This window comes from Hirundo rustica, chromosome 2 (genome assembly GCF_015227805.2).
Source record: "Hirundo rustica isolate bHirRus1 chromosome 2, bHirRus1.pri.v3, whole genome shotgun sequence".
NCBI classification, from domain to species: domain Eukaryota; kingdom Metazoa; phylum Chordata; class Aves; order Passeriformes; family Hirundinidae; genus Hirundo; species Hirundo rustica.
Genome location: NC_053451.1, coordinates 21,223,783 through 21,236,539, shown reverse-complemented (window position 1 = coordinate 21,236,539; position 12,757 = coordinate 21,223,783). Strand labels below are relative to the sequence as shown.

At 39.6% G+C, this 12,757-nt stretch overlaps 2 protein-coding genes across 5 annotated transcripts in view; one reads left to right on the top strand and one right to left on the bottom strand.

The window, feature by feature from the left end:
• Positions 1-12,757, bottom strand: part of CMSS1 (cms1 ribosomal small subunit homolog) — a 222,888-nt gene that overhangs the window by 131,693 nt on the left and 78,438 nt on the right. The window lies entirely within an intron of this gene.
• The window catches only part of FILIP1L (filamin A interacting protein 1 like), a 188,514-nt gene that overhangs the window by 99,331 nt on the left and 76,426 nt on the right, over positions 1-12,757 (top strand). The window contains exons 5-6 of the mRNA XM_040089027.2: positions 9,836-10,122; positions 12,267-12,440. Coding sequence (XP_039944961.1) covers positions 9,853-10,122; positions 12,267-12,440 — 444 coding nt within the window. The 5' untranslated portion in view covers positions 9,836-9,852. The remainder of the gene's footprint in view (positions 1-9,835; positions 10,123-12,266; positions 12,441-12,757) is intronic.

Sequence of the window (12,757 nt, the reverse complement as noted above, 5' to 3'; positions counted from 1 at the left end):
CCTCTGATGCTTATTTTTATGACTCATGGATGTAGAGCACTCCATACAAACACCAAGCAGACAAAAAAACCCATGAGTAAATTGGAAATGGAGACAGCTGCAAGGGTTAAGAAATTTCGGTCTCAGACACCCAGACCCATTAATGTGGGTTAACAAATTAACTTACACTAGATAACAGATCCTAGATAACCCTTGCTTGCTAACCATACATTTTCATTGAAAACAAAAGCAAGATGCTTCAAAACTTTGTGGGCTTCTACTGTGTTTTGACCAAAGTATCTTATAGAGGCTACTTATTTTGTATTTGCTGTGAGCACCAAGCACAAGAGCATTACAGAGCTACACACTCGGTACGCAAATACATTAATTCAAATGTCATATGTATGTGTATGAAGACACACACACACACACACACTGAAATACAAGAATTCCCACTGGTTTCTTCCTGTTCTTTTGCCCACAGCTGTCACAGCTAAGAAGATCATAATGTTGTATTTCTTCAGTTAGGGTCTTTTCGAACAACTGTGATTATAGGCTGCTTTTCAAAGTGACCTTGTACCACATTACAAGCATGTTGAAGGGCACAGAGAATGACTATCACAAGCACTTTGGCAGAGAAAATTTACCTTCCGTCAGAAAGGCAGGACCTTATTACAGTAAACACCACTGAAACAGTCCTGGAATGTGCAACTGTGTATGTGAAGGAAAAGTTAACCACCAAAGTCAGAGGTGTAAAAATGGCACTGGGCTGAGTAAACTCCCTTTGCCTTTTAGTCTTACAAGCTTCTCTTAGTTATATTCAGGTGTTGCATCCTAATTATTTTGAGAAATATTTCTAAAATTAGGAGATCTGTCATGCTGCTAAAAACACAGGAAGAAAAATATTCAGTTTATAGTAGTTAAATCCTGCTTAGATGATAAAAACAGAACATTAAATATTCTCATTTTGGTAGTGATAGGACGTTTTTGGTAGTGATAGGGGAAGTGACAGAGAATACTATAAAAACGGGATTTTTAGCTTTTATAAACCTGCTATCACAAAACTCACCGCGAAATATTTATAGACTGACCACACAGTGATGGTATTTTGGCTGCATCAAGTCTGCTGAGGGCAGCAAAAGAAGTATGGGCAATTACCTAACCTATATTGTCAGGAAGACAAAACTAGTTGCTTTTGTAGGTTCCCATTTACCATAATCGTGTTGAATCCAGGGAAGAAAGGGCCCATCCACACCTAAGCAAACGCATGGAACATTTAGGAGAGATTCATGCCGTAAGAAAGTTTCCCTGGTTTTTAAATTCTGCCAAAACATGTACTTACAGAAAAGTAATGCCATTGCTGAGACAATACCTTCACACAGGTTCACACCATGAACCTACAAATTCATTTACTAAGTTTCAGTAGAGAGAGGGAAAGCAAAAGCCAGAAGCAGTGGTGCTGACCTGGGAGGCACATGGAGCTCACGTGACAGAGTGAGAAATGAGATATGAATGTATGAACTAAATCAGACTGATAACCTGTAAAACATAAAAGCTAGGAAAATCCCTCAGTAATTTTGTAAGAGAACAAACCCTCAAACAAACCACCTCTAAACAAAACAAAACCCCTTCACCATTCTGTTGACAGGTGTGTGACTTTCCACACAGAAAATTCTGGTCTATCCTGAAACCCAAAACTTAGAAAATTTTGGATTTTTTCCTTCTGTAAAATAACAAGACTGAAATCAAACAGATGGAGTCCCCTTCTTGCAACCTAAAATGCCTCACTTGAGCTATTGCCTGTGGGATTTACAGTAAAATGTCACGAATGCAAAAACCTATTTGTTTCCCAAGTCTGAATATCCTACCCTTCATTTTCATGAATGTCTCCAGGACAGATGAATCTGAGAAGGGTCAACCAAAGTTCCCAGTGTGTTCTTCTTAAGGATAGCCTGAGCTTGTTTCTCTGCAGGACATTTTGTCCAGTGTCTAACCAGGGCTCCCAGCCTGAATCAAGGCCGGTTCCAAAGAGGGCAGAGAGAAGGGAAAAGGTACTGACATCTCTACAAATATCAGGGAAACTGATGCTTACAGAATTCAGAGATAGCCACAGTGAGGAAAAACTGAAATTATCAACTGAAACACTGAATTATCCAGCTACATAGATGTCTACAGTCCATGTAATTTCAAGATATTCCGGGAAAAGGATTACTTTAGACACACCGTTTCCAAGATAGGAACATTTCTGTTTCATGTAGCACTATTTCATGGTTTTGCTTCAGATAATGCTGTAATTACAGAATAATTATACACTGGAGCCAAAATTACAGCAGCTGAATAATAAACATTAAACCACATTTATAATAGTAATAAATATTAAATTCAAGAGCAAATTAAATATTAAATATTACATTACAGACACAATATTATATAATGTTAAGTATTTCTTATGCTCATAAAAAGAGAAAATTCTATACTTGGAAAGTAAATTTATATAATTGAAATTGGAACAGCTGAGTTTTATTTCTGTTTACTAATAAAAATCTGTCATACAGATAGTGTAAGATTCACTTTTTTTTTGTTTAGCAAGAGAAGCAGATTGAATGGCATTGCAGAGTTTACCTTTCCTAACACTTAGATCTACCTGATGTTACAGCGACATTTCTTCACATTTTTTTCACGAAAAATCACTCTTGCACTAATCCTTATAAATAAGCCACTGTTAGAGTCTAATTACAAAATAAGTGTGAAACATTTTGCTTTAAAAAGAAAGATAAAACAAACCCAAACCCAAGTGACCATACATAAAAGAACCCCAAACCCTATTAATCTCAGGGGCAATTCAGCAAATTATGTAAAATTCCCCTCAACCCTCTATTCCCAGCAGTAGAAAGCTAAACACATTCTAGGTATTTTACTTTTTATTCCTCCTCAACCTTCTGAATCCATGAAAATATATCCAGAGATGATAGCAGTGTTGTCACCCCGCAGCAGCACATTGAAGGTACAGTGCACCTGCAGCGTCAGAGTCCTTCTCCTGCTGCAATGAAACCCTTGGCTTCACACTGCGCCTCATGGCAGGGACAGCACCTCACCCAGAAGACAAAATCACCTCAAGCATGACCACTGTGTCTCAGCTACTTGCTACAGGAACTGTACACTTGTAATGTGATAAATATCATCTTCCAAGACTACCATCAACTTGGCAAAATGCTGGACCACAAACTAGGAGAGCTGAATTCCTGTGGAGGAGAGAAAATTTGAAACAACTTCTGCTAAACCCTGCCTATTACCATAGAGAAGGGAAAGGGGAAAAAAAAAAAAAAAAAAAAATCAGTCCACGTCTCAAAGTACTGATTTCTGCTGGAAGCTTTGTGGAATCCAGGCCTTCATTTCAAATTTCAAGAGATACCCAGTTTTGCCAAAGAAATGTTGTGTGATGCATCAAGGAGCCCAAACCCTTGATTTTCTCATGGATCATCACCAAGAAGTCTTTTACCCAACTGTCTGAAGAATCTTATTTTAAACAAAATTTGATATCTCTGAACAGCAGTATACATTCCTAACCATATATTCCTAATGTGAACATTTCAAATTTGTTCAAGGTGAGCATCTTATGCCTTCATGCTGTGCACCACGAATGTGTATGCGTTAAACTGCCAAATGTGGGCAAACACCACCTAAGACTTAGTAGGAGATGGGTTGAGATCAGTTCATCCACAGAACAAGCTTAACTTGAGCTCAAGGCCACAAACCCAAGACCTAGTCACATGGCACAGGTTCTTTTCTCTTTTCTCCTGGCACAAAATCCAATGGGGGTGGAGATGTGTGTGTGTGTGTGTGTTTATCTGTATCTGTCTATCTGCAGTTTGAGACATTACAGCAATGAAGACCTGACCACAAATTCACACACCAATAATGAAATTACAAGTGATACAGATATATCCTTCAGAAGAATCTGGTCAAAACCTCCCTCACAGACTCAACCTTCTAAAGATGACTGGAAGCCTGCACACATGCAAAACGGACCTGGGAAGATCTTAGCTACCACACTCACAACATATCCCGCAAAACACTACAGGATTGGAGGAGGGAGGAGGAGGCAACAGATGGTGGAAATTTCACAGTACCTTTACTGCAAGCACAGTACCATGACAACTCTAACACAGTTCAAAAGGCATCTTACTGTCCCAGAAGAGGCTCCCTGTAGCCAAGGGATGAGGAATCTGGCTTGTGGTCAGATGAACATAAACCACAACCAGCACAAAAATGATGTCCAGTTCTCACCCATGCACATTTCCTGTCTGGGAGTGTTCACATTCTTGGCTGAATCCAGACTTTCTTCCCATTTGAGTTACTGCAGGATCCCCAAGGGCTTCAAAGACCAAAATTTGACAAGATCCTGTGAGTGGGGAAACAGTCTGCTCATTTATTTTCCTTCTGCTGCTTGACTTCCTTCAACTCTGCATGCCAACAGATGCATCAGGATACACAGGTAAGGACTCTTGCATCAGTCTTCCCAGAAAAATGGCTTAATTTTGCCATTTCCCTGGCAGGATGGAAACACTTACTTATCCCAGATTCCCTGAGTGAAGAACCTATTAAAGAAGTCTCTTTTCACTAAATGCCCACCCTTTTGCGCACCAAAACAGCACAAAGTCTACTGAGAATGAAAGCACAGCTCAAACGAGATAGCTGGTCATGGCAGAGATCATCCTTCTGAACAGAACATCCCTCTGGATAAAAGCCACTTCAAATGGTTTTCAGGAAAACACTAAAGCAGTCTACCCAAAAGGAGGTGTTGTTTTCTTTGGAAGCGAGGCAAATCTACCACAAAGCAACTTATTTCCACTTAGGGGAAGAATAAAAGTCCTAAGCACATTCTGTCAGAAGGCACCAGTTCCAGGAAAGGCTCAGTGATGCTGTGAAACGGCCATATCCTGGGATTCTACCTACTAAAAAAACTTTTTTATCTTCTACCCCAGTTCAGTAGGTGCATTTGCTGGCCTAAAGGCCACACCAGGACTGCAAAAGAAGAATAAAACAAACCTCTGTGGGACCCCTTTTCTTCTCGCCCCAATCCACACTTACAGTGACGGGCAGAGGATTGCAGACTGCTTTCCAGAAGACATCATGTGCTTTGCACTCTCCCATTACATTGGTATGCCAAGCAATTGGATCTCAACTACTTTTAAAAGTCAGTCTGTTGATAGGAGTCCTATCCATTTCAGCAAATCAAAAGCACTGCCCTTTAAGAGATGCTTTAAACCAGAGCGATATAATTCCTTGCTTAGTCACGGATTTTTGGAAGAAGCAGCAAGTTCTTAACAATTCAGGGTCCTTACCCTGGGATTAATAGAATATGTAGTCCTGTGAGGGATTTTGTTAGCTCGTAAATCAATCACTGACTAAAAAGGAAAACACTAAAGGTGAAAATAAACGCCAAAATATCTCTTAAAACTCCTAGATGAAGCCATCTCTGAAGGATATTTCAGTCTTTCCAACAAAAGTGCAGGGATTTCAGAACCACCTGCTAATCCACTGCTGCCAAAGAGACAAATGCAGTTTAATCTCCTTCAGAATATGATTGAGAAGGTGGAGACCAAGTTAACAGCATAGAAACATTTGGTCCTTTATTCACCTGGCTCTTAAGGAAAGTATATTTTGACACTTCAGACTGCTTGTTCATCACCAAGAAAAGAAAATACCTCCTTTATATGCAGAGGACAGCATTCAGTTCAGAGATGAGCAAGATCTTTAAGAAAGAGAACAGAAAATAAACCGTAAAAAGAACAAGAACATGAACACTAAGAATAGATGCAAACTTTTCTGAGTCTCTAACTTGCAATTATTTGATTTACCAGAATGGTTCAGTGTAACCCAATCTCATTCCTCTTAGAATCTGGACCCAGCCTACCAAACTGCACTAACCTTGGGAACCACGAGCTTGGGAACCATTACACTGTCGCTTCAAGCAAGACACCAGTGCAAAAATCTTCTGTGAAACAGGCACCTCATAATGTGAAGGAGGTGTTCTGCACAATAGTGCAGAACACAGGCCTTGTGCTGTTCCATTAGCACAATTACGGAAAACTAATCCCTGTACAGTACCCACAGCATAGTGGTCTGTGATTTCAGGAGATGTGACTTCATGATCTGGATGCTCCCTTTCAATCTTCTTTTAATTTTGATGCAAGCAATGGTACATAATGCATCGTATGAGAATTCTGGCAAGCATCCTTGCTTCTTCTGTTTACATAGCTACAACCCCTGCTGTTTAGTAATTGAGCCAAAACAGATGAAAGATCATAAGTGCAGGGCACAGACACACAATCAATTCATTTTTAGCAATTGTTGTTCACTGTTTTCTAAGGCATCTTATATTGTCATCCTTCCTGGTGGTGCAGATAAAAAGGGCTAAAATTAACTTCTGTACAAAAGTTTGCCACAAGACACAAGAGTCAGCTCTCCAGGAGAAATCAGAGCCTCTGTGAATTACAAACTCTTACAAGAAGAAGCACTTTTTTCTTGCCTCTTTTTTTTTTTGTTTTCTTGCACACACACACCATCATTATAGAATGTGGGTTGGTTGAGACAGATACACAAAGGCAAATTTTACGCTCATTAGTCTAATCCTGAGAACCTGGGCTCACTGTTTTAGGTGCCACAAACAACACTTAATGATACTTACAAATTTTATGGGTCTATTAACACTTTTACCGTGTGGAAAAAAAGCCAATGCAATAAAACGTTGTTCTTCATTAACCCTTCAAGAACATGGAAAGAGTTGCTCAAAACAGAAAATAACCCAATGTACCAAAACACACTGGTGAAAACTTTTGAATGATGCTAGTTCTGTTTTAAATGTCTCATTATGGTCATTCCAGGGTCTAATAACATTGCAGAAAACCAGTACCCTCTGGAATAGAATGGGTGTTTTTTCTGTTTTGTGCTAAGGTGCAAGGGCATGAGTAGCTGATGTGCTGTCCAAAATGTCAGGTGTGTTTTGAAGGTGAGTCCCTTGGGTGGTAGCACATCTAGGAAGTCTGACAATTTGAAGTGAGGAATTTCAGGGTGGGTGGGTGGGATGTTTGGTTTTGTCCATTTCTGAGGTCCCACTTTGCTTGCTACACTACACGTTTGAAGTTTGAAGTGCATTTGAAGTTTTAAATTGCCCTGTTACACGTACCTACCTCCTCTGATAACCACATTAGCACTAACAGCCTTCTGTAGGCAAACACTACAAATAATAATGACTATCACTGTACAGGTAGTAAGAAAGTTTAAATAAATCAACTAAGAAAGAATATGTTAATAAACCAGGATAATAATACCAGAGTGCTTGCCCCTCTCATCAGCTACATTCAAGTACCATTAAAAAAGTGCCTGAAGTATACCTTTAGTATTTCACTTCAACCTCTAATAATTCACATTAATTGCTTAATTTGATGAATACTTGCATTACCAGATTTGATAGTAGGCACTGGCATTCAGGAATTTCAGAACAGAATGCAGGTAAAGTGTACATAAGAACTCTCAACAAGAAAAGTAAATAGTCCATCCTGGGAGACTGAAAAGATGCCATTCTCCATAGGGGCACAGCCTGTCTGGCAAGTCAGCTGGCCTTCCCAAGGACCAAGTGCCTTTTGCCAGTGCAATAAGGACTGATCTACCTGATTAGGAAGCAGGCATGACAAACCTAAAAGGGAGTCAGAACTAGCTCTCTGCAGCTGTGAAAACTGGGTGGCATGTGGCCTTGAAACCAATAGCATACATACATACAGTGCAAGAGTAAATGCAAGGGAAGATATCCTTCTTGGACTGTTTTTCAAGCTCAGGATTTCCAGGTGCACTCAATTCCAAAAGCTTGAAAAGGTGTGAAGCTCTTCCTCATACGCTGTTTTCCCTTTCCTTTCACAAGAAATGTCATATTGACATTTGTTGTCAACAAGTTCGATAGTAGCTAGATGTCCACTGCTGCAACTTGCATGAATGAAGGGGATTTCTTGGACTATTTATGCATTTCATAGTATCCCGTGCTTGTGGTGTCAGAGCCCACAGACCATCTCAGAGTACATTCAGGTTACCTGATTTAGCTCACAGCCCCTGAATTTGAACTTAAAAGCATGACCTTTAACTGCACACAAAAGCCAAGTAGGCATCCAGCACCTTACACTAAAAGGAAACCAATAGCATTCTTCCCAAGTAATAATAATCTGTAAGCAAGAGGCAAAAAGTGAGTGTCCCAATAAACACAGTGGATAAAGAGAATCTGCATTTGACTGAAAGACCAGGATGAAGACCAGCTAAAACTAATATCACCAGCTAACATCATTGCCAGCCTGCTGTGAACAACTCTTGGTTTCCTACATGCACATGCTCCCATCCAAACCTGATGTTGTTGATGCTTCACAAAACAGTTTCCAGTACACACTGCTGTGCAAATCTGACATGCCATAGTTTTCTGAGACCCAGAGAAATAAGCTTTTCTTATTAATGAGTGCTTCAAATCAGACTTCAACATTATAGAAAACTCACCTTCTTTTTTCGTAATGTTTTTTATAAATTCACCCCGCTCTCAGCCATCATCCATTATAAACCAAATGCTACTTCCACCTCCTCTGTTCTTGCAGAAAAACAACAAAAGGAAGCGTTCTTAGCATTCAGTGGAAAGTTACCACAGTTAAGGAGTGCAGTCACAGAGTTTAAGATTTAGAGTCAGAATCTAGTGGGAGTAGGGGAGGAGGCTCTCAAAGAATTTTATCAGCCACAGAATTGAGGCAAAAGAGCAGCCAAGAAATCATCTAGTGCCTATCATAGACCGTAATGATTTTCTGGACTCTCCAGCAATTAGTTTGGCTGTTTAATAAGAAAAATTGTGCCTTATTTGTATTTGGAACATGTTGATTTTTACCTTTGAATTGCGATCAAGCTATTGTTTGCTAGACGGTATCCATGACCACAATTTTCCAGCAGAGGTGGACTATAATCCATTCATGCCTTAATCTGAGTGGTGATAACCAAAACACGAGTTCCTGAGGTTAATCAATATTTGCACAGTGTTAGTCCTTTATCTGCAAAGGCATTACAGTATGTTTCCTTAACAGTGGAACTTCAAAGGGGCCTAGTTGGGATAAGTCTCCCTTTTACCAGGTACTAACACCTCTAGAGTGCTGGACTCAAGCACAGCAGAAGTAGCAAGGTTTTATACTGCATGGTTTTAAGAGTGGATAAGTTATGATCTGCCAGGTAGTTTGGTTTTGGTGGTGTTGGGGAGGGAGCATTTACAGTGCTGCTCAGTTCTTGCAGTCTGGATGTTTGTTTGTCCCTGCATTTTGCCAAACATGGATAATGCAGCCTGCATAGCCTGCAGTAGTGGAGGACTGCTTTTGTGCTCTCCCTTGGAAAGACAAAGGAAAACAGAACACAGTAGGAGTCAGGACACTATTAAAGCAAAACAGAAAGATCTTCCTAGTGAAAAGCTTCTGAACCTTAATCTGCCTCATCATAAGTATCTACCTGAAAGGTGAGATAGGGCTTGTCACAAAATAGGAAATGTGGTCTGCAGTGCTACACCCAGCGCTGCTGCTAAAGATGATGCCTGAGAAGTATCAAGGAGGGAATTGTTACAGTGGCATAACACCAGTAAAGACTCACTTCATTACAGACATCCAGTAAGGATCACAGCCCAGTCCTGTTGGTTTGCATGAGGTTGACAGCTTTTGTCAAATGACAAACAGCCTTGTGTGAACAGGACAATTACCATTCTGGAGGGAATAACACCCACCATCAATTATAGTAATAGTTTTATAGACTGTTAGCTAAAACAATTACTTTTCTCCCCAATTTCCTTCAGCTTCAGAGATATAAACCATGCATTCCAGAAGCAACAGCACCGAAAGCCCAACCAGACCAAAGCTGAGCCAGCCAAGGGCGAAAGACCACCACAAAGAAGAGGTTGGTTACAGCGGGAAAGGAAATGCACAAACACAGCAGAAAGAGACGGACGATGTAACCCAAGCCAGTACCACCCTGAGAAGTCCAAAGGCAGAGAAAAAACAAAAAAGTTCTGTCAAGAAAAGAGAGGATCTTTCTCGTGATGACTTGCTATTTCTTCTCAGTGTCCTCGAGGGTGAATTACAGGTAGTGTATTGTCCTACTTTATATTCCAAATTAAAAGGCACTCACCCTCCACCCCCATTCCCCCCTTCACCACAAACACAGGCTGCTTTTCTGTCAAGGAAACACCTTAACCAGTCTGATACAGGACAAATATGAACTGTAGCATACAAAACCACCCCCAAATTATAGCTATTATAGGTATCAGACAGGAAACATGACCTTTATACCACAAGCAACTCTCAAAGCAGACAACTCATAAAACTTTCTCTTTGTGCTGCCCCATTCTAAGTATCTTGAATACAAAGTATTTATCACTGTACAGCTGATATGGGGAACATATTACAGACCTTTAAGATGTTTTACTTAATTATGTCTTACCCTCCCACTCCTATGAAGTCATGAGCTTTACTCCCTAAAGTACCACTTCACAAGAAGTAACTCAACAGTATTCTAACACTTTTTGCTATAAAAATCAAACTAGCCATTTTATTTCCCATAATACAAAGCAGAAGTGTTAAGTGTTAGCCCACAAGTTACTGGATTTTAAGAGTGAGCATTTTTCTACCTTGAAAAAGAACCATCTGCCAAATGGTAAATGATGCCTAACCTGGTCAAATGTAATTTCAGGAAGTGGAACCAGATTTCCAGTGAGCAGGGAAAATATTTCTGTGGCAGGCTTATTGCACAGAAGAAGTAACTTTAAAACTACTCACAGGCAGAGAAGAAGGGAAATGGGCCAAAGTGGCTAAATGGGTGTAGCACATGGTGTCAGAGTTTATTGCCTAAACAGTACCTGGGTACTTCTATTCTTAACATATGTGAGTATGTTTATATAATAATACAGAAATGCCTAACAAAACATACATGTGATTGAATATTTAATATCTGCACCAATCTTTGAGGGTAGATCTCCAAGGCAAACTTCTACAGATTGTTTCATTATGAAAACAGAACAATTTCCATATTTGCAAAACATTTCTCTCCTGCCCACTTGGCCTTTCCTTATTTAGATTAAAATTCAGATGTCACACATTTTTATATACTTATTTATATTATACACACGTTTTTCACTACACATGCATCATATAAATATAAAAATATAAATATACACACATACATATATACATATATGTACATGCACTTCAATTATTAAGGTTTAAAGCTGGAATAGAGAAATGAGAAACTGGGAAACAACAAGCCTGACATGAACATTTTAAATCATGTCTGAAATTTAAAAGGAAGCAGCACTATGAATGGAAAATAAGTAATCTTTTATCCCTTATTTTCTACTTCCTGTAATCCCAAATCAAATCGCTGAAGATCAGCTGTCAATCCAACCACAACTAAGTTTCTAATTTAGATGTCATTCCTTTACAAATTCCAGAACACTCAAGGTGTAGAAAGATCACTCTTCTATTCTTTTCTGCAATGCTAAGGATTGGAAAGAGACTATTTCATATTTTAACATTTTTTAAACCGTCATAAATGGGGATACAGAAGTCTTCCAGCCAAAAGGAGTCAGAAAAAGTGTTACCCTCCCGTGGTATATTCTTCTCTCTGATTTCCTTCCTTTCTATTCTGTCCTTCTAGAATTTGGACATACTTGTTTTTAACTGAGATAGCTGCAGACAATGAATGCTTGAGATAGTTCATGTAGTTTGCATCCCTACAACGGAGGCAGGGGGCAACCTTTACCACCAGAGGTATGGAGTTGGGGGAAAAAACCTGAGAGGGCCACATCTGTAGTGGGTTTAAACTACAGAAGTAACCTAAACTCAAAACACACAGAATGTACAACACTTTCATGCTTCGAGAAACATCCTACCATCCTGCATTAAAAAGTCAATTTCTAATACCACAGGCCAAACTTTGCCCTGAAACTGTCTTGTGAATGTTACACATTGGTCTAGAAAGAGCAAAATGATCAAATCATTAAAGAAGTGTCTGAAGATTTTGGAGTTTATGCTGAACTAATAAAATACAAAGACCAATAATTCCCTCATGCTTTTCAACTGTCTTCACACTACTGACTGTTTTGGAGCACTTTATGTACACAGTGTTATTTTAGAAATTTTTCAGTTTTCTTAAAATCAAAAGCAGAGAGCTAACCTGTAAATACATATTTACAGTCTAACAAGATAAAGCCTTACTTTGTGTTTCTGCAGGCTCAAGATGAAGTTATAGGAGTACTTAAGGCTGAAAAAATTGACTTAGCTTTGCTTGAAGCACAATACGGCTTTGTTACTCCCAAGAAGGTGTTAGAGGCACTGCAGCGAGATGCTATTCAAACAAAGGCTGAGCAATGGCAAGAAGATATCTATGAAAAGCCTATGGGAGAGGTAAGAACGAGTAATTGATATTTAACCATAGTTCCCACCAAACTCAACAGAAAACCTCTCACCCACTGCTGGGGAAGGAGGCAAATGAGCTCTAAATCTGGAATGGAACATGAGTGTACGTAAGTGAGAGCAGAACAAAGTCCAGGGTCCAGCTGGGACCTAATGATCCTCACTTCTACTGGAGACTTTACACATCAACAGACATGATTTTGTCTGATTCAAACCATCTTCTTTGTCTTCTTCGCTTTCTGTTATCCGATTCCCAGGCCATACAAGCAGAAGCCTGGCCAGTCCCCACTTGTGCCATGGAGGCCCAT